We start from the raw sequence: 25,439 nt of genomic DNA, 5'->3' as shown, positions 1-25,439 counted from the left end.
GTTAGCAGTTATAATAATACAAGACAAACAAGCACACTGCTTCCTTAATAGTTCTCTTAAGCTTTTTAAAGAGCAATTCATTCAGCCATAGACAAGTATAACTAGCGCCAAAGACCACAAAATGTCACAACATTTATTATGATGCAAGTATGTGAGAGGTGAAGATGCTCATCTACCACTCAGAAGATTTAGAGTTCAATCCTAGGCAGCAACAAATGTTTATCCGGGCGCAAAGAGAAAATATCTGCTGTGAACTCTGTGTAGGAATCAGGAAGGGCATAAGGCCAGTAAATGCTCAGCACCACTCAGTCTCCCTGATCCTACCCCAAACCAAAGGGATTATAGGGTTGTAACAAGAAAAAAAAAGTGAGAAGCGGTATTTGTATTGTGACGTACCAAAGCATATAGCATTTCTTTACCCTCCCCCCAGTGCTGCAATACTGATAATGATTCAATGTAAATATGCTATAGATGTGCAAATATCTCCAGTTTCAGTGGCAGCTGATATTTGAGCAGAAAAAGATGAATTCAATATTTTGTTTAAACCATTCTTTTTATTCAACAATTAACTTACACACAAATTCAATGTGGCTATAAAATAGTCATTATAAAATCTCTTCAGACTGATTTAAAACTTCAGTTTGATGTTTGTACATGCCGTAGATAATGTTAATTAAGAAGGGAAGGGTCTCTGTGTGTGACTCAAGCCATTCCAAAAATAATTTCTCTAATAAAGAACAAAGTTATAAATAGTTCTGTTTGGAACATATGCTTTCCAGAGTAGACTTGTTGCTATAGCAATCCAGCTGGGAAAATACAATACTATGTTGAAATCCAGCCAGAGAATATTCTTGTGTCCTTGTGTTTATTTCTATAATGTATAAAGTTGCAGCTTTGACTACTCTCATTTGAAATCAAGAGACCACTTCTGGTCTTTTGGGGAGAAATGAATAGAAACAATAAAGATTTTTTGGAGTCACTATAATTATGGAATTAACTCATTTAGATATTCATCCATATCGTAAAATAACAATTGTGAAAAATTAGCTGTTCTTTGTGATTAGGAGTGACTAGTCAAAATGTCAACCTAGAACTAAGGAGAAATTTCCTGACAGTTAGAACAATTCACCAGTGGAACGACTTGCCTCCAGAAACTTGGATCGTCCAACACTGGAGGTTTTTAAGAAGAGATTGGACAACCATTTGCCTGAAATGGTATAAGGTTTCCTGCTTGATCAGGGGATTCAACTAGAAGACCTGTAAGGTCCCTTCCAATTCTGTATTCTGTCAGCCTTGAATACTGACAGAATATAATATTGAAGGAAAGAATGAGTCTCCAGGCTTTATTCAGAACGGTGAAAGTTGTGAGTATTCCCCCCCCACACAAAAAAAAACTCACATAGGAGAACATCTCCATTTATAAAAGGACTGCTGTGGAAAGTGTGGATAGTTGTAGATGGTCATTTTCCAGAGGGAAACTGTTCAGACCAAACAAAAATAATTTGTGGATAAATCTAAGGACAAAGCAGAAGTAACATCTCCCATTCAAAAACACACCTGTCCCAATTCAGGAAAAACCATTCAGGAAAAAAAGAATAATGTGGTCCAACAGTATTCTTGGAAATAAAGGTGAGGTTGTAAGTTATCATTGTACAGTAGGCTAGCATACTGGTTATTTTCTTAAAATATCTTAAATAAATCACATAAGAAGTCTGAAGACGCACAAATAAGTACGAAGAGTAGTATCTATGAGCATACTATGCACAGCAACTTGAGGAACTCAGAATGAAAATCTCAAGTTATTAAATAACCCTTATTTTAATTAATACTTAATTAAATATACTTAATTAAACATAGACCTCACATGGTACATTTTAATTTTCCCATAATTTATGATTGTTGCCAGATATACCTGCACATTGCTTATATAACTAATAAAATCCCATCATTCCTCATGGTGTAATGAGTTGCAATTCATTTATTTTATTTTACAGACATAAATAATAACACTCATTAATATTCTTACACTAGCTGTACAACATATAGCATATTACCATATTTTATACTTTAATGAATTCAGGGAAATGTAAATGCAAGTCGCTATATTTGTAGGTCACATGAATTTAGTGGCTAAATTTCCAATTCCCACAGGTGATACAGATTAGCAGATTTGGAAGGGACCTTGTCCAACCCCCCCCCCCCCCCTGCCAAGCAGGAGACTACATCATTTCTGAGAAATGGCAGTCCAATTTCTTCTTGAAGGCTTCCAGTGATGAAGCTATTCCTACCTATATTACAGAAATATATAGTTTTTAGTTCTGGTACAGGTTATCCTCAATTTACAACTACACTTGGGGCCAGAATTTCCATCATAAGTCCAGCAGTCAGAATTCAAGGCATTGTCAATTTTATGATCATTTTTACCACATTCACAAAGTGAATCACTGTAATCTTTAAGTGAATAATATAGTTATTAAGTAAATGAAGCGTTGAACAAATCCAGCTTCCCTGGCAGATGGGTATTTTTTTTGCCAGAATGAGCATAAAAGGTCACGAATTGTGATGACACGACTGCAGGACACCGCAATCAGTCGTAAATGTGAGTCAGTTGCCAAGTGCCCAGAGTGTGATCCCTTGACACAATAGTCATAAGTGTGAATGTAGCTCATAAACACTTTTTCCAAGGCTATTGTAACTTTGCACCATTGTTAAATAAATGGTTATAAGTTGAGGACTACTTATACCTGATGTTGAATTGAACAAGATAAACCCACGCAGGAAATGCTGGCTGGGAAAAGTCTGTAAGTGGAAATCCATACATCTTAAAGTTGTTGAGGTTGACAAACACTCCGCTAACTTGCAGGTCTATTTTGTTTTTCATTTGAATATAAAATATATATTCATATTTATAAAAGTATAAAATGATTACTTAGAAGACAGATCAATTAACTGCACCATCCCTTGAATCTAACGCTGGTATACTGTAAACAGCAGGCAAGGAATGAAAGCTACATCTGAGTTAACCAAAATATTTTTAAGTGCAGGTGTTAAGCAACAGGAGCAAAATTGTAGCTATTTGCCAATCTGCTGCAATTTACCCCAGATATTTTTGCCTCTGAGATTTTTGCTTCTAAGTTCTCATCTTCTCATTCATGGGGCACTTTTGGGAGGGGAGGTAGGGACAAAATGATAACAGGCTACCTTTCCTGTAAACATCCAGTATTTCAAGCATATTGTCTGCAGTTCCAGCAAGAAACATAAGCTATGTCAGCACACCGTTTTGTTTTGTTTTTCTTCCTGCCAAATCCCCAAGCTACTATTACACTCTTGTTATTTTAAAAATGTGCTTGTTGTTGAAGGGGGGGGGAGATGTCTCAGGGGAGAAATAAAAACGTGCCCATCTGTTAATAAAAAAATGTTACAAACTTTTCCTCCCAGACTGGTGGGTTTGGTCATTTATTGAATAGCCGGAGGAAGAAAAGGCAGGTACACTGATTTAAGGATCCATACATTTGCCTTATTCTATAATGTTCATATCACAGAAGCAATTTTTACCTGTGCAAGGCAAATGTTTCACCACTGCTTTCATTTATTTCATCTGATATGTAGGCAATTATATGTTATTCTATAGAGTAGATGCCCTCTGCTAGAAGCTGAACTCATGTATCTTTGCACTTTAGATAATTATTTGCAATTAATTCATTCAGCACAACATCAGGTGATCAGCATCTAATGCAGTGGTGGGATTCAATTTTTTTTACTACTGGTTCTGTGGGCGTGGCTTGGTGGGCGTGGCAGGGGAAGGAGACTGTAAAATCTCCAGTCAGAGGTGGAATTTGCCAGTTCTCCAAACTACTCAAAATTTCTGCTACCGGTTCTCCAGAACTGGTCAGAACCTGCTGAATACCACCTCTGATCTACCGTGTTTCTCACAAAATAAGGCCGGGCCTTATTTTTTTTTGACCCCCGAAAAAATGGCTAGGCCGTCTTTTTTGGGATCACTTAATTCCCCCCCCCCTTGCATCCTCAGGTGGGCGGGCAGCAACGGCTTGGATGTTGACCTCGGCGTTGGTGGGGCACTTCATTTCAGGAGACCTTCCACCACCGTTGCTTTCCCTTCTCCCTTGCTGCCGTGGCATTTAGAGCAATGCCGTGGCATTTGGCGCAGCCACATGCGGCCAGCTAGGGCTCCTCCCTGCAACCAGAGCCCGGCGGAGACAGGTGCTCCTGTCGCCGCCTTCCCTTTGCCTTCGAAGGTAAAGCCAATTCTTTTAAAAACGACGCCCTACTACAACAAAGACTCCCCTGCCCAAGAGGGCAGCCCAACCCCATGTGGGAAGGCAAATCTCCTGGAGCCACAGCGCAGGATCGGCCCACCTCGGGAGAAGCACCCAGCCGCCATCCCTGCCTGGCGCCGGGCAGAGCGTGAAGAGCTTTGTCTGGGGTGCCCAGCGCAGCTGACAGGCGGGCTCTCCTGCCCGGCAGCGGAGCTCTCACCAAGGCAGCGAGCGCCTCCCCACCGGACCCTCCGCTCATCCCGCCAGGGCCGCGCCAGATCTGTGTGGGCTGGGCAGAGCCAGGAAAGTGAGATGCGGGTGTGCGCCCACCTGCCAAGCAAAAGAGCCGGGCCACCCTGAGCTTGGCTTCCTTCCCAAGTCCCTCCAGCGTGAACCCGAAGGGGCCACCAGGAGAGGCTGCCCGAGGCAGTGATAGCGCCCACCTGTCCATGGACAGGGAGGCGAGGTGATGGCAGCACTGCTTCCCTGGCTGGTGGAGGGAGCCCAAAGCCACCCGTCTTTTCCACCCCTCGCCCAGCCCGTCCCCATCCCCACGCATCTCCAAATGCACTGGTAGCTCTAAACGCTTCAGCGGAACAGGCATCGGGCAGAGGCGCTGAGTTGGCGGGGCTCAGCTCGGAGGAGGACACGGCGCAGTCATATGGGAGATATGCTTGGTGTGAATTATGAAATTTTATAGGGGTGGAAATTAAGTAAAATCTATATAGGTAGTCTCTACCTACAGACTGTCTTGTTTAGAAACCATTTGAAGTTACAACAGGTAAAAAAAAATAGTTTTGCAATAAAAACTACAAGTTCATTGTTTCTTATATTTCTTAAATGTTCAGGCTTATTCAGTCAAAGTTCTTGACCAACCATCAATTTGGTCAGAACTTTGGATCCAGTTCTGACTCTCTCCCCCCCACCCCCATCATGACTTTTCAGGAAAGAGATGAACCTATATCAACCTCAAGACTCTAATCTATTTATGGATTTTACTATAGAGTGTGAAAAGAATTTACAATAAAAGTTACTGCATATTTGCTTGTGTTAAGGAACAACAACAACAAAACTCCTTTGCCTGTATATTCAATTTAATTAAGAAACCCTTCATAAGAAATCTTCTGCAGTTTATTTATTTCTTCATATTCTTTTTCATGAGAAGAAAATAGAAAGATTATTTTTTGCTTTGCGAAGAATATATGAAAGCTTTTAGCAGAAAATTCTGTTCAGTCAAATTGATGAATTATGGCATCAAATGACTGTTTTGCTACTTTGTTAGCAGGAGGCATTTCCTATAACATCCATGGATATGTATTTTGTATGGATTTTTAAAAGGATACAAAATACTGCACTATAGTACTTGAAAACAAACACATTTTTCACACCCAAAAGAAGTTACTAAAAGTAGTTTATTTTTTTTTTAAACCATTCACGTTTGTTGAGGAAAAAGAATCAATAATTCATCAAAAGCTTCATTTCTTGTAACTCTCATTTGTTTGTAGAATTGTATTACAGATTGCTAAAAATCGATTTGACTAAATGCTGGCTGACATGTTTTTCTTTCCACACATGAACTGAATAATTTTACATTTACCTTGGAATATGAAGAAGTTTCAAAGGCAAAATGAATACATCATGCTATTGGGACAATCTTTCTAACTTTCAGTACTCCATTTTTGACATTGTATCTTTTACTGTAAACTTTCTGTCTTTCTTTCTCTCTCTCCCCCTCCATCTCCCATGTCTGTCTGTCTCTCTCTCTCTCTCTTTATCTCTATATTTATCTATCATCTATCACATTTTGAAACTACTCATCTCCCTCACGGACTCTAAATGGTGTACAATAAAATATTTAAACATAAAAACAGTATATAAAAGTTAGTTTTAAAAAGACAAGAATAATTAAAAACGTTAAAAAGTAATTAAAAGGCAAAGGGAGTGCTTTCAGGGCAATAACCAGCCCCACATGTTCCTCTATGCCAGAGGTGTCAAACTCAAGGTGTGCTGCTTAGATGTGCCCTGTGAGGCCACCCTGGAAACAGTGAAGGACTGGCTCTCAGTGCCTCTGCCAGCAAAAGCAGAGCTAGGGAGGGCTGCGGGTGGCCCTCCAGAGCTCCGTTTTTGCTAGCAGAGGGTTACAGGAGGCCGGCGCAGCCAAAAATGGCACTCAGGAGCCTGTTTTCACTGGCAGAGCACTCAGGCCACCACAGGCACCCCCGACATGAGTGATGATAGGCGGGCAGTGCCCACCCTGGCCACATCCACCCTGCTGCACCTGAAATCAAATACAACCCTGATGCAGCATTGAAATTGAGTTTGACACCGTGCTCTATGCTCTCTAAGCAAGGCCACTGCCTTATCTCACAGAGTGTGGGCAATGGCAGAGAAAGTCTCTTTCTGGTTCCTGCCAGTCAGAATCCTTTAATTGAGGGGTCTGCAACATATCTTCCCTGCCTGACCGAAAGGGATGGACAAATTTTAATGGGATAAAGATAGTTCCATAAGTAGTTTGGCCCCATATTTTGTATGTTATGCACAAAAATAAAATGGCTGGACTAAATATATCATGCACTGTTTACATTTAAAATAGCTACCCTGGAACTGGAATCAGAGCCTGAAAGTCCTTCATTGCCCCCTATGGATCTGTTTATGCCAATTGGTCTTAATACATGGACTTTTCGTGATCACGGTATGTATACATACTGCAATCCATTGAGCTTTACTGATTGTTGCAGTTGTATAACTACAGGAATACAAGTTCTTTATCAGGGCAGTGTTTCTTATCTTGTATTTTAATATACACATTTTTTTTTTAAAAAATAAACATTTCTGCAACATGTCAGACAATGAACTTTTGTCTGTGCAGAGAAACCCCAATAGTTCAATCTTGAATCCCTCTTAAATAGACTGCCTTATGTCTTTTAAAGAAGTTCAGGTAGTATCTTCAAAAAATATTTCCAAATTGAATTCCAAATTAGAAACATGGAAGTTCTCAAAATATCCTTGCTGAAATATAAGGAATTTGGGGAATTTAAAACAGTGATATTTCAGTGTTGATATGAGCCAAATGTAGTCCTTTCAAGCTCCTGATCTGCCCTGCATGATTATTCTTTTTGTTATGCATGATTACTTTCTACCAGAGACTAATTCTTTGTCCATATAAAGATATGGACAAAGAATTAGTCTTTGGTGGAGAATAATTGGCAGGGAGGGGGCTGCTATGAGTTCGCCCTGATTTGGGTGAACCAGTGGTTAATTTTATGGCCAGTTCAATGAACTGGCAAATCACACCCCTGGGTGGTCCTGCCCGCTCCACTCCTCTCCTCCCAGGATTCCCCATGTAGTCCATTTTGGATCCCAGGTAACTGCAGGGCCCTTGGGGAGGGTGAAAAATAGGCCTAATGGAGGCTCCGGAAGTCTGGAAAAGGCCCATTTTTGGCTTCCAGAGAGTCTCCAGAGCCCAGGGAGGCCGTTTTCGCCCTGCCGGAGGCTCAGGCAAAGTCTCCAGAGCCTTAGGAGGGCAAAAACAGCCCCTGACCATGGTGCAGGAGGTCGACTAGGCCACACCCACCACGGCCACACTCACCCAGCAACCGGGCAAAGAGCCAGTTGCTAAATTTTTTGAAGCCCACCCTGGTATTTGGTATTCTCTGAACTTGGTTGTTTGCTTGCAGACATTTATTGCCCAACTAAATAACATTATCAGAGCTAGCAAGTGTGGGGTTTGCTCCCTTTTGTATAGAGTAATTTGCCCTGCCAGGTTTGGTTGGGATGTGATTTTCTCTTTGATTGATTAGGGTATTGATTTCTGCTTGTTTGTTTGTCTGGTGTTAATCCTTCCTCCTCCCTCCCTCTCTCCCTCCCAAGGTCTTCAATGGCATTCACATCTGGCTTGTATTTAGAAACCCAAATTGGTTGTTGGGGGGGGCAGGGAGACACAAGACAAACAGTTCTTTAAAAAGGGGTCTTTTACTACCATGAGGTGCTTTACCAGCAATGGTTATTCCTGGATGACAAAGACCCAGACAATAGGAGACTCATTCTCATTTATTCTAATGAATTCTGTGCAGAGCTATTTGTAACTATAGCCTAGATCTCTAAATATATTTCACCTGAACTGGACAACAGCTAGGATCTTTTTGGCTAGTGATGTAGAAAAAGCAGCTTTAAAAACAACAACAATTTCTTCTGAACTATAGATGACACAATCCTGTTTAAGGCTGAAAGATATTTAAAGAAAATATAAAATAATAACAAATAACAGGAGACTAAATATTCTTAATGCAGTCTTTGTTCATAAATCGGGATTCCTGAGTTTAAAAACCATAGAAAATGAGTTTTCTTTTAAATATCAACTGGATTGGTCAAAGCAATACAATAACCAAGAAAAAAAATTGTTGTGCTCTATGAATAATGTGCTAATCATGCTCTATAAAATGCTGGAGAAGAAAATGTTGGAATTATAATAATATAGGCTATTTTGCTTGTGACCCTTTTAGTGGAAATCTGTAAAAAATAGAGAATGTCAATACTATCTATCTTAATTGTAGTTTATATATTTGTTTATAACATGATATCACTGAAACATAATAGAAACTGGTGTATTAAAGGAAGATTTTTAGATCTGAAGGAGTGCTGTGCAGTTGCAAATAATAGAATGGAAATAGAATAATAAACCAGTAAATCTGCTTCAAATAATAATCAAAACTTTTTACCTGAGGCATCACCATCAGTCTTGTAAAGCATAAAAAATTGCTCAGTTTCTCATTAAAACAGTATCTACATCTTTTTGTGTAGATTTACTTTTTGTAGTTTGGTTAGGATTAAAACCAAAATATAGAAATAGCATAAAATATTACCTTATCCATATGTTGTCCTATTCCATGAACATGTATTCTAGCTAATTCTCATAAAGAATGTTATTATTTTTAGTATGTATCAATTTATGAGTTGCTATTAGTAAAAAAAAGGGGGAAATATACTAATGAAAAATACAGCTGTTCTCAGGTCACTCCAAAGATTAATAGCATAGAACTATCAACCATGTAAATCTTCCTCAGGCATTTAGTTGGCAAATGACATATTACAGAATATATAACAGAGTTATGCTGAAGATACAGATTCAAACTGCAAATACTCTCCTGCTGATTATGTTTTATGTGTTTAATTTAGTTTCAATGGTTTTGCATATACTTTGCTTTTTTATTTGCATTTTGTTTACTGTTTTCTGTCACTATTTTAATTGTGTGATTTGACCAGAGTCACACATATAAGATGTGTGCAAATGGAACATATTAATGAATGAATAAATAGATAATAAATATGATTCAGAGACTGTATGGACACATTCACAGCTGGTAAGGACACCTCAAACATCATAAATCATCCATAGAGGTACCCCACAAGCACAGAAAGGGTGTCTGATTGAATATACCATCAGTGCTAAGGGTGATTTTTCTCTAGTATTCATCTTGTTTCCATCACTGTATGTATCTGTTCATCATTATTCATTCTTCCTTGAACCTTTCCATCTAGGCAGAAAGAAGTTATTTCCGCCTCCAGAGATGATGCAAAAACTTAGTGAAGAGAGGAGGAACCCTGTGTTGCTGGAGTGTAGGTAAGTCATTTCTGATTGCTTTTTCTTGTTGAAAATGCCCTTGCTCTGGTTCTAGTAGTTGGCCTAAGTTGCTTCCTTGCTCAATCTAGCAAAAGCTAAATTAAACCTGCAAATTCAATGAGCTGTCATCTCCAAGCAAGATGATAGAAGGCTTGACCAAGTTAAAAGTCTTGGCCTCATAGGAGTCTAGCAAATGCTGATAACAGTTCATTTCAGCATAAGTTTCCTCTCTATGCCATCCAGGCACCAGAGTGAACACTGAAAATCATTTGTCCTTTCCATCTATAGTTTATGTACAGGTAATCCTCAACTTGCAACAGTTTGTTTAATGACTGTTCAAAGTTACAAGAGCACTGGAAAAAAGGGGATTTATGAGCATTTTTTCCACACTTACAATAGATGCAGCATCCCCATGGTCACATGATCAAAATGTGGCTGCTTGGCAATTGACTCACATTTATGACGATTACGGTGTCCCAGGGTCCTGTGATCATCTTTTGCAACCTTCTGACAAGCAAAGTCAAATAGGGGAAACTAGTCACTTAACCACCGTGTTATTCATTTAACAATTGTAGGGATTCACTTAATAAATGTGGCAAGAAAAGTGATAAAATGGGGCAAAACTCACTTAACAAATCTCTCACTTTGTAACATAAATTTTGGGCTCAATTGTGGTCCTAAGTTGTGGATTACTTGTATTGAAATCAAATGGCTATGCTCAGGATTAGAAATTCTGGGATGCCATGCTTTCACAATGAAGTCTTCATTAGGGCAGCTAATGTTGAACCAGCATGTCAAAATCATGTTACTCCTAAAGTTTTTTTTTTTAAAAAAGCATGGCATTTGTTAATGAAACATGGCCAAAACCACTAGCCAATGTGGTTTTTCATAGATGATCCTTGTCCTCTGACATCGGAGCTGCAAGGCTTATGTCATCTGCTTCAATTTGGTCTGTTTCACTGGAGATGCCACAGACTGGATGCATACATGCTTTAGAATTGAAAGTGTGCTTGCTGTCTTGTTAATTCCCAGGTTCCCTAGAATGACAGATGACATGGCCAGGAGTGCACTGCTCAGTTTTGTCAATTCCAAATGTTGCTATGGCAACAGAGCTGCAGGCGAACTCCTCATACAGGAATTGAAGCCACAGACCTTCTACAGAGTAAGTATTTTGGGATAGATTACCAGGGAGGGAACAAAGCTAGGTGAGGGAAATCAATAGCCTTGCAGAAGTGAGACTTTTGCAAGTGTCAGAAACTAGAAAAAGGTGGTGTTCGTTCAGAAGTTTAACTCCTGAAGCCCCCATATGGGTAAACAAAATGCTTTAATGACCTCAGTAACATTTCCCCCCCAAAACCACATTGAAGATGGTAGATAGGGTGATCCATGAGTGAATTAAAACAAGGTCTCAAAAGATCCAAAATGAAAAAAAATAATTCTTTTTCTCAAATTAAGGATTCTAGAATTAACATTTGATGACAAGATGTGTTTCTCCCCAGTATCGACTGAAAACCTTTAATGAAACAAGAGTATGTGAATGGACATTTGAACCTTACACCAGTAAGTAAATGTTTAAAGAGTTCCATTTAATTCCAATTGAATTTTTATGAAGAGTTTTTGGCAGAAAAGTAATGAAATCTAACCTGTGCATACTTACTTGTAAACTATCATTTGTATCTAAACATACAAATCACCTCAGAACTCACAGTTTCCAAATACATATATGTTGTGGCCCCGATTCCCGAACCTATGCTGTCAGAGGAAGAGGACCTGGAAGATGAGGAGGAAGAACTGGGAATGCCTTCCTCCTCAGGACCTTCCTCTCTGGCAATGTCTTCCTCCCCAGGACCTTCCTCCCTGGTAATGCCTCAGGTTCCATCAGACAACAGAGAGGAACAGCCTTAGATTAATCAGGAGGAAGGCATGTCGGAGCAGCCCCTGACAGGGAGTAAAGAGGAAGAATGTTGGCTCGACCCAAAGCAGCGTCGCAGGGAGAAACGTGAGCAGCAATGTAGGAGGCATGGGAGGGTCAGAGAGTGAGCTGAGTCATTGAGCCACACCCCACAGGGGGTGTGTTTTCTCCTTAAACTTTGTACGGGACAAAGTTTAACCTTACTTCAGATTTTCTTTGTGGAGTGCCTTGTGATTTTCTGTGAGTAAAACTTTATTTGCTATCAGTTCGGACTTGGCAGGCAGGATGTGGTGGAATGCCAAGAATATTATCAGTTCCAAAGAATTAACTCTGTGAAGTCCGAGCCAGCTTGCCTGCCTGTGTTTGTGTGTGTGTGTACTCTTTCATATTTTCGGAAAGAGGAAAGGTGAGACAGAACACATATATGTCTGGAATTTTACATCAAATTTATCCAAATATGGTGTTTGAGACAAACCCTGAAAATCCTATCATGAACATCTTAGAGACAATATTCAATGATACAAGGAGATAATTCTCAGTGGCATGGAATTAGGAGAATGTATTGGTAAAACAGAAAGAAATCTCTAAATTTTCCATTAATAAATACCAAACAAATGGGAAACATTCAGTAGAATTGAAAAAAATTTTTTTGAATCAAAGTTATTTACTGTGTACATAATAGATGTGAATCATTGTCATAAAATATTATAAGATTGTATAGAATATATTTTGATTGTCCAGAAGCATGACACATCCATTCTAACACAGCACTCTAACACAGCATTCTAAGAAACCTCTAGTCTTGAGATAGAAAGGCTTTTTTTCTACAAATCTGTCTCTCCTCTCTACATTCCTGCATACTGATGGGAAAATTTCAACCCATGAGAGATATTCTAAAAAAAAAAAAAAATTATTATTTTAATAGACCTTTCCCAATGGTTTCAATGATTCAAAGAGATACAATAGTGAGAACATAAACTTTTGATAGGATCATCCTACCTGGTCAGATGAAAAGTGGAAGGGTAATTCACAATGGAAGTAAGGACAGGTAAGATTCTGAAGGCATGAGGGGAATCAGTCTGTGAGCAAGATTGATAGTCTCTAAATTTGATAATAAACAAACAAGCAAACAAATCCTTCTAGAAGATGAAATTTCAAAAACAAGCCCAAAAGAAGACATGGGCAAACCTCTTCAATTTTATTGAGAAAAAAATGTTTGGCTCTAAATGTCTAAGGAGATTCTCAGAAATTGTTTAGCTGCACTATTTAGTTGAATTTGGGGGCCAGTTGATGAAAACCTCCCAGGAGAGATGTTATCTTCTAATTCCTGGAGAACTAGACTATTTGTACAGTGTAAGGACTAAATTAATTTATGCACAAGAGAATGAGATAATAGATTTATTGAAAAAAGCATTGAAAAAAATGGTCCTTTTTATTTCAAAGAGATCAAGATTCAGAACAAATGATCAAGATAGATCAAGACAAAGGGCAAAAGCTTTGTGCAACAATAATAATGTATTTATTTATTTATTTATTTATTTGATTTGCCAATTGTTTACAAGATAATAAGTATAAGTGTATACATAGTTGTGAATACATGAAATGGGTACATATAAGAAAAATAAAAGAATAAGAGAAACAATAGGACAGGGACGGTAGGCACGATGGTGCGCTTATGCACGCCCCCTACAGACCTCTTAGGAAAGGGGTGAGGTCAATAGTAGACAGTCTAAGGTTAAAGTTTTTGGGGTTTGGGGAAGAGACTACAGAGTCGGGTAGAGTATTCCAGACATTGACCACTCTATTGCTGAAGTCGTATTTCCTGCAATCAAGTTTGGTGCGGTTTACTTTGAGTTTGTATCTATTGTGTGCTCTTGTGTTGTTATGGTTGAAGCTGAAGTATTCATTGACAGGTAGGACATTGCAATGTATGATTTTATATACCATGCTTAAGTCAGACCGAAGACGGCGTAATTCAAGGTTTTCTAGTTTTAGAATTTCAAGTCTGGTGGCATAAGGTATTCTACAATGAGTAGAAGAGTGGAGAACTCTTCTTGTGAAATATTTCTGGACTTTCTCAATTGTGCTAATATCAGATACGTAATGAGGGTTCCAGACTGATGAACTGTATTCGAGTATTGGTCTAGCAAATGTTTTGTATGCTCTGGTTAGTAGTGTGATATTACCAGAGAAAAAACTACGTAGGATTAGGTTAACAACTCTTAATGCCTTTTTGGCTATGTAGTTGCAGTGGTCTCTAGCACTTAGATCATTAGAGGTGAGTATTCCAAGGTCCTTTACAGAGCTTGGGTCATCAACAAGATCTTGACTATTCAGCTTGTATTTTATTTTCTGATTTTTTTTGCCAATATGTAGACAGAGCATTTATTTGTTGAGATTTGAAGTTGCCATTTGTTTGACCATTCAGATACATAGTCAAGATCTTTTTGTAGGGTAGCAGTATTGTCTGTGGTATTGAACAGCTTTACATCATCAGCGAAGAGAACGCAATTGCTCTTAATATGATCACAGAGGTCGTTTATGTAGAGTATGAAGAGAGTTGGTCCTAGAACACTGCCCTGGGGGACACCACTATTGACAGGTACTGGATTTGATAGGACGCTCCCAATTTTGACCATTTGTTGTCTGTTTGACAGGAATGCTTCTATCCAGTTATTCAGTTGTCCAGAGATACCATAGGATTTTATTTTTAGGAGTAGTTTGTCGTGTACCACTGAATCAAAGGCTTTACAGAAGTCTATGTAGATTGCGTCTATTGCTTTGCCCTGGTCGAGTTGTGTCGTCCATATGTTTTTGCAGTGTAAGAGTTGCAGATTACAGGATAGTTTTTTTCTGAAACCAAATTGTTTATTGGAGAGTAGGTTGTTTGTCTCTAAGTGGAGGATGATGGATTGGTTAATAATTGATTCCATGACTTTACAGGTGACACAGCATAAGGAAATTGGCCTGTAATTTTCAACTAGGCTTGGGTCTCCTTTTTTGAAGATGGGGATGACTGTGGCTTGTGAGTGAATGGAGTGTATAGTTACAACATCCCATAACAAAAGACAAGGAACAATATCTTAGTTACGATTGTCAACAAACAGATGAAATCAAAGGAAAATTCACATTTAATCTAAGACTACTAAAGAGTAATAATAAACACACCTTAACAGAAGTTCAAAGAGAAAACTATTATGAATCTTTATATAGATATATATATATAAGACAGTAGAGAGAAAATATATTCAGGAAATGACTCCACTATAATAAAACACCATGAACAAGTGAAATATCTGTTTAATTGTTTAAAGCTGCAGGAAAAGAAATGGACAGCAACTGCTTCCAATAGTGATTTGTCAACAAAATATGTTCTCTAGTGATTAAAAAGATTTGGAATGTATACCCATAGCAAATAAAGGAAATAGAAGAAAATGCTAACATTATTAAACCATTTTCACACACAAGTAAAGTGTAGCTTAAGATCTTACAAGAAAAGTTAAACCTTATGTGGAGAAGAAAACGCAAATGAACAGGCAAATTTAAGAAATGGTAAAAGGATACATCTTCAGATAGCTACTATAAGGTAGAAAATGAAGTGAGAAAAATAATATAGGACAATTTATCTTTGTATCTTTTCTTTTATGTATACAGAGAGCATTTTGCACCAAGACAAATTCCTTGTGTGTCCAATCACACTTGGCCAATAAAAAAAAATTCTATTGACTACAAGGCATTTGGTTATGTAGACAATCCATGTAGTATACAGTAAATCTAACGGGTATGCAAGTACTATTCTTTACTTGCACAAGAGTTATTCTGAGAATTGAGTTCAGTGAAATGCATGTTTAAAATAGGAAAAACAATGAGATATAGGTGCATATTGACCTCATTGTATAATTTTGTAATGGAAGATTGGGAAACAGGACTCCTGATATAAAGATCAATTGAATATTTGAACACTTTTGAAACTGGCAGTGCTCTTTAATTACATCTAGAGGGGCTGTTTCTCTGAAGTCTTCACTGTGTGTTGAAAAATGAAGTGGTGGTTAGATTAGAAATCATGGGTGTCAAACTCAATTGCGTCACATGATGTATCATGATGTTTTTTGCCTTTGTGGAGCCAGGGTGTGCGTGGCCTGCATGTGACACATCCGGCCCATGGGCCATCACTTTGACAGGCTTAGATTAGATATTAGTCACAACTAACTCTTTTCACTTGGCTAGGCAAGTCAGAGAGCAGTATGTCTTCCTTGAACAATACACTTTGCAGAGAGATGAGGGAACATTTTTATCTTAGAATTTTAATCAATCAAGGTTAATGCTCCATTACATTTCCCCTGTGCCTATAGTAGCAATCACTTTTTAATTTTTTTTATTCAAACCAGAAAAGCACTAGACAAAGCCAAAGTTACAGCAGCTCTATACCGTAAAAAAAGGAGATATTGGCAGTTTTAGTAGTTAAAATGGCCTGTTTTGAGTACAAGGACAATTGAATTTCAAGTTCTTCTTGGCCATTGTATGACTTTTGGTTGGTCACCTTTTCTTAACTCACTTTCTCATATAGTTGTGGTTGGTGCAAATAAAATAAGACAAGAGCTTCACGCCCTCTGCCTTGAGTTCTCAGATGAAAGATTATATAAATGAATGTATGTATGTATCTTGTTCACATATATACCACACAACTCCAATCAGAAGGCAGGGAGTTGTTTAGATAGCAGAAGAGCCAGCCAAATTAAAAAAATGCATCTAAATATTAAACATAATAAATTGTTTAAAATTAATATTTAACACAGTATAAACAATTTGTTTCTGCATATTATAGAAACATAGACCTGGAAGCAATCCTAGAGGTCATTTACTCCAGTTCCCTACAAATGTAGGGTCCACTAGAGCTTTTCTGACCAATAACCATCCTCCTCTGTTTGAAAATCCCTAGCAAAGGCAAAGTTATTTGTAAAGTGGCAGCACTTTTGTGTTCCTTCAGATGCTAAGAATTGTCCTTGGACACTTTGCACCTTGAGTCAACAACAACAACAAAAAGTTCTTAGCTACTTTAGGGGAGGAAAAACAGAGCCTTTCCATCAATTTGCTCTTGGCATAATACAAAAGAATTCTGAAAGTCTGAGATACAGATTTGCTTGAATTAATAATTTTGTTAAGGTCAAATGGGATAGTTTCTTCAGAAGAGTAAAAGCCTCCTGCTAAAGAAATTGGGGTAACCTATGGTGAAAATAGATGGTTTCCAAGGAGTGGATTGTGATCTAAACACTAGAGTTACTTCAAGGTGAGATGGGCAGGAAATCAATTAATGAATCAATCAATCAAACAAACAAACAAACAAACAAATAAAATTATGCATTACAAAGGTTTTAAACTTCCCTGATGGCTTTGTGATATGTTTTCATACGTGGGATGGCCATTGTAACAGAGAGAAAAAATAAACTTTCCTCCAGGATGAGAAATTCTTGCAATATCTGAAATAGTAAAAAAATTGGGAAGTCTTAGAAAGAATGATCTTACTTAATGATATTCTCCTCCCCCATAAAAAAACAACAACCCAAGTAAAACAGAGGTGGTATTCAGCAGGTTCTGACCAGTTCTGGAGAACCAGTAGTGGAAATTTTGAGTAACTTGGAGAACCGGTAGCATAAATTTTGAGTAGTTCGAAGAACTGGCAAATACCACTTCTGACTGGCCCTGCCCCCATCTATTCGCTCCCTCCCAAGTCCCAGCTGAATGGCTGAGTCTTCTTTTGTTGCCCTGCACAGGACAACGGATCTGGGAAGCAGGTTAGTGGAGTGGGGAGGGAATGGGCTTTTGCAGTAACCTTCCCCTGCCATGCCCACCAAGCAATGCCATGCCCACCAAGCCACACCTACAGAACCAGTAGTAAAAAATTTTTAATCCCACCACTGAAGTAAAAGGCAAAAAAAAAAAAAAAAAAAAACATACTGGGAACAAAACTTGAAAAACTTCTGCACACCTTGAATATAATACATGAATCCTGACTCCAGTGAAAAATCCATCAAATACAACACAGTAGTAACCCCCCTATAAGTAAGCATGTCTATAATCCATTCATCTTACAGATTTTACATAAAATTAACTTTGATAAATTATGAAGAATATGAAAGGTGAAATTATACTATGCTTACATTTTATGATTTTTAAGGAATATCTCAATAAAATTATGCTATAAACTTTTCTAACAGAGTTTAGAGATCTTGTGTTCACCATTGCAAAATAAAATAGTCTCTTTGCAGACCAGATTTTCTCATGTTCGGGCAAATTGTAAAATGCAGAACATTCACTTTAGACATTGCTGGAGCTCTATGTACTCCCTGGCAAGCAGGTGCTTTTTAAAATTATTATCCTATGATTGATCCAACAATGGTTTATTAACCTCTTTAGAAGCTTGTTAATCTGTTCACCTCTTTCATCTCCCAGTGAGCTTCTGCTCTGGCAAATGGTGCATATTGTTCTTGCTTTCCCATTTCCCTCCCACCCCCACAATTCTATAAAGCTTTACTTACATTTTTTCTATTTCCACCCCCGCAAACCTTTAAATAGCATCCTAGACATTTTGGAATGAAGCTACAAGGTTTCATGAATTCTACTTTACTTCTGTGAAGCTAAGGTATCAGGTTTTCCTTGCTATCAAGTTTCAATCTTTTTAGATAGAGTTTTTGGCCTGGATGGTTGAGTCTTGATTTACATATTGCAATCCATTTTGGGGAAAAACTCCTGCAGCTGGTGTGGCAAGAGTTAGTATAGCCCAACAAACTCTCTGACTCTCTGCCTAACTATTTTTTTTTTAAATTGACTGATGAAGTTATTTGGATGAATAATGAAACATCTCAGATTAACAAACTTTGATCCAGTTGCCAACATTTAACCTTTTCAGATATTTCAATTTCTAGAGAACAACAGAAAAAATAAAGGATCATCCATGTCTTCAAACATTCAGGAAAGCCAAGAAAAAGAATGAGGCCAGGCAGAAGGGAACAATCCCTAAAAGGCAGCAATTGTAAGACCTGCCAGTCAATAGGGCTTGTTTTGCCTCCCCCAATAGAAAGAGAAAGAAGCAGAAAATGATTCTAATCAAGGCCATTTTCTTCTGATTTTCAATTATCATCTGCAGACAAAATTTCATTCTCTGCTCCTCTTATTTTTGTAAAGTTTGGTCAGCTTCAGGGTTGACATTCATCTTGATGTCCAGTCTTTCTGAATGGATTACCAAATCTGCATTTCTAAAAATTTCCTCAGTTTCTGCTTGGGGCAGGGAAACTGGGGCTGGTTTCTGCCTCCCTTAAGATTTTTTTAAATTTTTCCTTTGGGGAAATATTTTATCCTGCCTTTTTAATATTTCCCAAAGCATTTCATTCTTCTAGGAGCGGGTGTGTCTTACAATTTATAAATCAAATTTCTATAGTTATGCATTTATGGATGTAATAGTATGAAGAAATCAAAGACATTAAAGTTCTCCAGTAGTTCTATGCATGAAAAAATTAGATTTAAAAATTAGATTACATAGTTATCATAATATTTTAGAAGGTCTAATAAAATAGGTAAAAACAGAGTGGAAAAACTAAATAAAACCATTCATAGGAAAGAGTCAGTTTGGCCTAGAGGCTAAAACCCAGGAGTCTGTGAGTTCCTGTCCCTCTTTAGCCATTAAAAATGACAGGGTGTCATTATTTCTGCGCCGAACTCACCTCACAGGCTTGTTGTGGGGAAAATAGGAGGAGGAAGATGTGTTGGATATGTTTGTCATCTGCAGTTATTTATAAAAGTAATAAAAGTGGGATATAAATCCATAAAAATAAAAGGAGTTCTTCAAGTCTCTTTATTGCTGTGTTTTCCCCATTTTTGCAGTCAAATACAATTTCCCACTGTAAAATGCCATTGATCTAAAGAAAATATTGCAGTATTTTCCAATGATAGACTCAGGAGCTAACAGAAGAAATATTTATTCAGTTTCTTCTGTTTCACCGATTTGTAAGTTTGGGAAAATATGGAAATCATACCAGTAGGAAGATTAATTACTACAATTTGTTATATATTTTGCCTAATTTCCTTAAAACCTTTAACCCAAATGAATATCTAAAAGGGATAGGAGAGACTGTGATATGTATAAGTTTGCCTGTAACTTCTGCTATACACCAAGAAAAGTCCTGATCAATAAAATGTAATTTTGTACAGTACAATGCCATCTATGAATTATTTCTACAGCCAATTCCAGATGACTCATTAAAATGGATGTGGAGAGAATTTTATGCCATGAAGGCTTTCAAGCTGATTCATCAAATTCAAATTATAATTTATCTTCCCATTTTTTAAAAAAGATTTTCAAGAAAGCCTGTCAATATTTGATGTAAAGAATGGTATAAAATTGGACTGGTTCCCTTGATTCTAAACAAAGTGGGAATAAACTATTTGTGAAATATTTTTAATGGTTGTAGTTGACATCACGCAATAAGCCTTAACTTGTCATCTTTGACTCCAGTTGGAACTTGTGATGAATTCTTTGTAACATATATTCAGCAGAGACAGGTTTTCCATCTCCAACCAATCTCTGGTCCTACCTGTTACCTGAAATCTTGTTCTGTCTCTCAGATGGACAAATTCCTTCATTTCTGTGCTATGTTGCTGATATACAGCAACACAGCACAGAAATGAGGGGATTTGTCCAACTTTTTGTTTCTGCCTTTATTTCTCATTTACTTCATCTCTTCTGTGGCTGATGGCAAGAGGCTGGCAAGTGGCTTGGAAGTGGGAGAAGGAGAAAAGCAATATACTGGTAAATGACAGCTGGCACAAATCATTTTGCTGCCCGAGACAGAGCAACAAATGAACTTTCTCCCTTTCCTACCTAGTCAACATGTGTTGTGCTCAAAGACAGGAAAATTCGAAGTAAGCTTTTCTGTCCATCATCAACAATAAATAAACATTCAGTCTTTGAGCTTAATAGTCCCGTTTTGTGTGTGTGTTGTTTTCAAGTCAGTGTTGACTGCTGGTGACTGACTGAACAAATCCCTGTAATTTTCTTCCAAGACTTCAGAAACGCCTTCTTTGTAGGGCTGAGAGAAAGTGACTGGCCCAGGTTACCAGCTGGTTTGATGCCCAAAGCAGGACTAGAACTCACAGCCTCCCAATTTCTAGCCCGATGCCTTAACTGCTACAGCAAGATGGCTCCCTCCTAGTCCCACATCCAGGATATAATGATGCAAGCTTACTGAATAGATTCTAAGATTTTGTTGCAATCCCAAATCTATATACTCTCAAGACAATAAAATGATGTAATAATGTAGTAAAATATAAATTCAGTGCTATGGATCAGCCACAATAGATATAAAAATTGATAGGAATGTCTGATGAGAATCAAAGATGCACTTTTAAAATATTAGTTTCATTGATCACAAAGGATTTAAAAGTGCTAAATCTTATGTTGAATTGTGGCATCTATTTGTTTTATCTTATCAGATGCTTCAGTGGATGGTCCACAAAATGGTGTATCTCCTCGACCTTGGGACATTAAAGTCCAAGTACCACAAATGTTTCAGGAAGACACAAAAAAGTTTCGTGTTCCCCATTCTTCTTTACTCAAGGTAATTTTATCAAAATAAACAACAAGCAAAACAATAAATAATAAGCCTGTTCTATTTAACAGCTCATCCTATATTTGAAGACCAATGTATTTCTCTTTATTAGTCTTCTCTGTATATTACTGGATCAATATCCGATCCTTTAATCATTTCTCATGGGATTTTATTTCCAGATCTTTCATGGATTTGATCAGTTGAGGGTTTCATATAATGTCCTTTAAAAACATAGAGAAGGTATGGACTAGATTACTAGTTACCATATTTGAAAATTGGGAAAGACTTGACAGGTGAATAAAAAGGCCAAATCTAGTTTAAACATCTGTCTATCTCTGCAGCAAACCATCATAATGTTGAATATGAGTCACTTTGAAGCAAAATGGGCAGCAAGCAAATATAATAAATAATAAATAAAATAAAATAATAAAATGCAATGCAATGATGATATGGTGCGAATTGCCTTAGTGATGCATTTCATCTTGTGGAGGTGTGTTGTTCCCCCTTGATGAAATGAAGGGTCTGGTGGAGTATTGTGTTGCTCTGCCTGAATGAAGGCCTGAAGGGGGACTGATCATGACTGGCCTTCTCATTTAACATTGATTTCAAAGCATGAATAGAATCTGCTATTAAGGAGAAAAATAAAATTTCCAATGCACTTCCCTAATTTTAAAGAGTCAATAAAATATGGCTCCTTAGCCCATTTTTTTTTTGCTGTATTATCAGAAACCCTGCTAGTCTTATGTAGCATGAAAGCCTTTTTAATTTATAATACAACAGATGCATGCTAACACTTGAATTAGGTAAGAATAACTGTCCTTGTCAGCCCAGCTTAATTCAGGAATCACCATACATGATAGTCTATTTTTTAGACTGATTTCATTTCTATTTCAGGAATGTCATAAATGCCATGGCCGGGGCCGATACAAATGTAGTGGATGCCATGGTGGAGGCAGGGTGAGTATTGATAGTGTATTTATTATTTTATATTCTTTGATGCTAAAAAATATTATTACGCATGCTTATTGCTCAACAGCATTGCTGAGCAACTTAATACTATTTAAAATAGGAAAGTTCATGTGTAGCTATTAAAACTCAGACTCCTGAGTTTGATGTGTGTGTGTGTGTGTGCAACACACACACACACACACACACACACATATATATATATATATTCGTAGATTTTCACACGTACAGGTATGCAGGTCTTGGCGTGTTCGGGTCTTTACAATCTTACACGGGAAAAGACCCAAACATGCCAAGTTTGTGTATGTGTGTGTGTGTGTGTGTGTGTATTTGTTTTCTTAAGTTTTCACGGGTATTGATATGTATGGTATTCAGCTTTGTTCGGGTATTTTCCTACATCATTATAGTTATGCTTTTAAAGTTGTAGCAACGTTTTGGCAGAATCTCATCTGCCATCATCAGGCTTGTGTACACAGATGAACTCAATATACAAGCCTGATGATGGCAGATGAGATTCTGCCGAAACATTGCTACAACTTTAAAAGCACAACTATAATGATGTGGGAAAATACCCGAACAAAGCTGAATACCACACACACACACACACACACACACACACATATGCATGCATACATACATACATACATACATACATACATACATACATACATACACCCAAATGGCATGAATCTCAAGTATATCAAAGCAAAGTGAAAAGTATTTATTAAGGTAGGTCAGATTTTTCTATAGAATACAGAAACAAATGATACATCCATTTGGTACATGTGATATGTCAGAAAGCAAGTGATCCAGAGGTGGTATTCAGTAGGTTCTGACCAGTTCTGGAGAACCGGTAGTGGACATTCTGAGTAGTTCGGAGAACTGGCAAATATCACCTCTGACTGGCCCTGCCCCCATCTATTCTCTGCCTCCAAGTCCCAGCTGATTGGCTGGGTGTTCTTTTGTTGCCCTGCACAGAAGAACGGAACTGGAAAGCAGGTTAGTGGGGTGGGGAGAAAATGGGGATTTTACAGTATCCTTCCCCTGGAGTGGGGCGGGAATGGAGATTTTGCAGTATCCTTCTCTTGCCACACCACCAAGCCACACCACACCCACCAAGCCACACCAAGCCACACCCACAGAACCAATAGTAAAAATGTTTGAACCCCATCACTGAAGTGATCAAACAAATTGATTACATGTGAGAATTGAACAATAGGAAACATTGATATTAGATAGCATTCCATGAGTGGCAAATGTATGGATTACATTATTGTCTTTAGCAGCTGGGTTTGTATCTTTTAGTCTTGCAAGTACATTTAAGGACTTTCAGAATATGTTTTCTATTGTTTAATTGCTGAAAAAGCAAGTTCTCATATACCAAAAGAAATTGTCTTGGCTTAGAAGAAAAATGTGCTTTCCTAAAGTTAGAAAAGAGGCCCAGATTGCCATGTTAAAAAAAAATATCACCTTTTTAATGCTAATAATGAAGCCTAAAATTCCAGGTAACCATTCTGTTTTCTGTGAACTCAAATTAATTTCATTTCTTTATACAATGTTTCACATAGTAAAACACCACATAAGGAAAAAATAGACCTAGCTCAAAACTAGAAGTATCATTCTGAATATTTTTGCCTGAAAAGAATTAGAGGCTGAGCTAAAAGAATTTCAGCCCAAATCAAATAAAAGCATGTCTTAACTATGTTGTTATTCCAAGGTTTTTTTTTTTCATCCTAATGTTATCTTAGCTATTTTGTGTTCTCATAGATGAGGTGTGTCGTATGTAATGGAGCCAAGAAAACCAAACATTTAAAATATCAGAAACGGTGTCAGGTGTGCTCAGGTACCGGTCGCAAAAGGTAAGGACTTTAAGAAAATTATAATGATGAATAATAACAATGATAATAACAATGGTGACTGCCCTCTTTTTATACATATGTTCATATACATGACTCCATCATACTATTGCCTTTCAGTGTTAGCAATATTATACAAAATGAATAACTATAGAAAGAAATGCTAAGTAAAATCAATTGAAGAAAAGGAAGAAAAGACAAAAAGAAAAAGGAGAAGGAAAGAAAAGCAGGCAAAATCCACAGGTGAAACTCAAAAAATTAGAATATCGTGCAAAAGTTCATTTATTTCAGTAATGCAACTTAAATGGTGAAACTAATATATGAGAAAGACTCATTACATGCAAAGCAAGATAGTTCAAGCCATGATTTGTCATAATTGTGATGATTATGGCTTACAGCTCATGAAAACCCCAAATCCACAATCTCAGAAAATTAGAATATTACATGCAATCAATAAAACAAGGATTGTACATAGAACAATATCGGACCTCTGAAAAGTATAAGCATGCATATGCACTCAATACCTGATTTGGGCCCCTTTTGCAGCAATTACTGCTTCAGTGCGGTGTGGCATGGAAGCTATCAGCTTGTGGTACTTCTGAGGTGTTATGGATGACCAGGATGCTTCAATAGCGGCCTTCAGCTCTTCTGCATTGTTCGATCTCATGTCTCTCATCTTTCTCTTGGCAATGCCCCATAGATTCTCTATGGGGTTCAGGTCAGGTGAGTGTGCTGGCCAATCAAGCACAGTAATCCCATGGTCATGGTTTTGGTGCTTTTGGCAGTGTGGGCAGGTGCCAAGTCCTGCTGGAAAATGAAGTCAGCATCTCCATATAGCTCATCTGCGGAAGGAAGCATGAAGTGCTCTAAAATCTCCTGGTAGATGGCTGTGTCAACCCTGGACTTAATGAAGCACAGTGGACCAACACCAGCAGATGACATGGCTCCCCAAATAAACACAGACTGTGGAAACTTCACACTGGACTTCAAGCATTTGGCAGTGTATGCCTCTCCATTCTTCCTCTAGACTCTGGGTCCTTGGTTTCCAAATGAGATGCAAAAGTTACTCTCATCAGAAAAGAGGACTTTGGACCACTGAGCAACAGACCACTTCTGTTTTTCTTTAGCCCAGGTAAGATGCTTCTGACGTTGTTTGTTGTTCAGGAGCAGCTTGACAAGAGGAATACGACATTTGAAGCCCATGTC

At 37.9% G+C, this 25,439-nt stretch overlaps 1 protein-coding gene across 2 annotated transcripts in view; it reads left to right on the top strand.

The window, feature by feature from the left end:
• LOC113418111 (protein SSUH2 homolog) overlaps positions 1-25,439 on the top strand; it is a 49,776-nt gene that overhangs the window by 3,042 nt on the left and 21,295 nt on the right. Inside the window, exons 2-8 of one of the 2 annotated variants that reach the window (XM_026676815.2) lie at positions 6,871-6,969; positions 9,816-9,897; positions 10,930-11,059; positions 11,397-11,457; positions 21,296-21,420; positions 22,306-22,368; positions 24,145-24,236. In XM_026676815.2, the coding sequence (XP_026532600.1) occupies positions 6,871-6,969; positions 9,816-9,897; positions 10,930-11,059; positions 11,397-11,457; positions 21,296-21,420; positions 22,306-22,368; positions 24,145-24,236 (652 nt within the window). The remainder of the gene's footprint in view (positions 1-6,870; positions 6,970-9,815; positions 9,898-10,929; positions 11,060-11,396; positions 11,458-21,295; positions 21,421-22,305; positions 22,369-24,144; positions 24,237-25,439) is intronic. The other variant, XM_026676825.2, reaches the window with a different exon arrangement.

The sequence above is a fragment of the Notechis scutatus genome, chromosome 2 (assembly GCF_049901735.1).
Source record: "Notechis scutatus isolate UNSWTSFEM ecotype Mainland chromosome 2, rNotScu1.2, whole genome shotgun sequence".
Taxonomy (NCBI): domain Eukaryota; kingdom Metazoa; phylum Chordata; class Lepidosauria; order Squamata; family Elapidae; genus Notechis; species Notechis scutatus.
The sequence above is the reverse complement of the archived record's forward strand: the minus strand, read 5'-3'. Positions and strand labels throughout refer to the sequence as shown.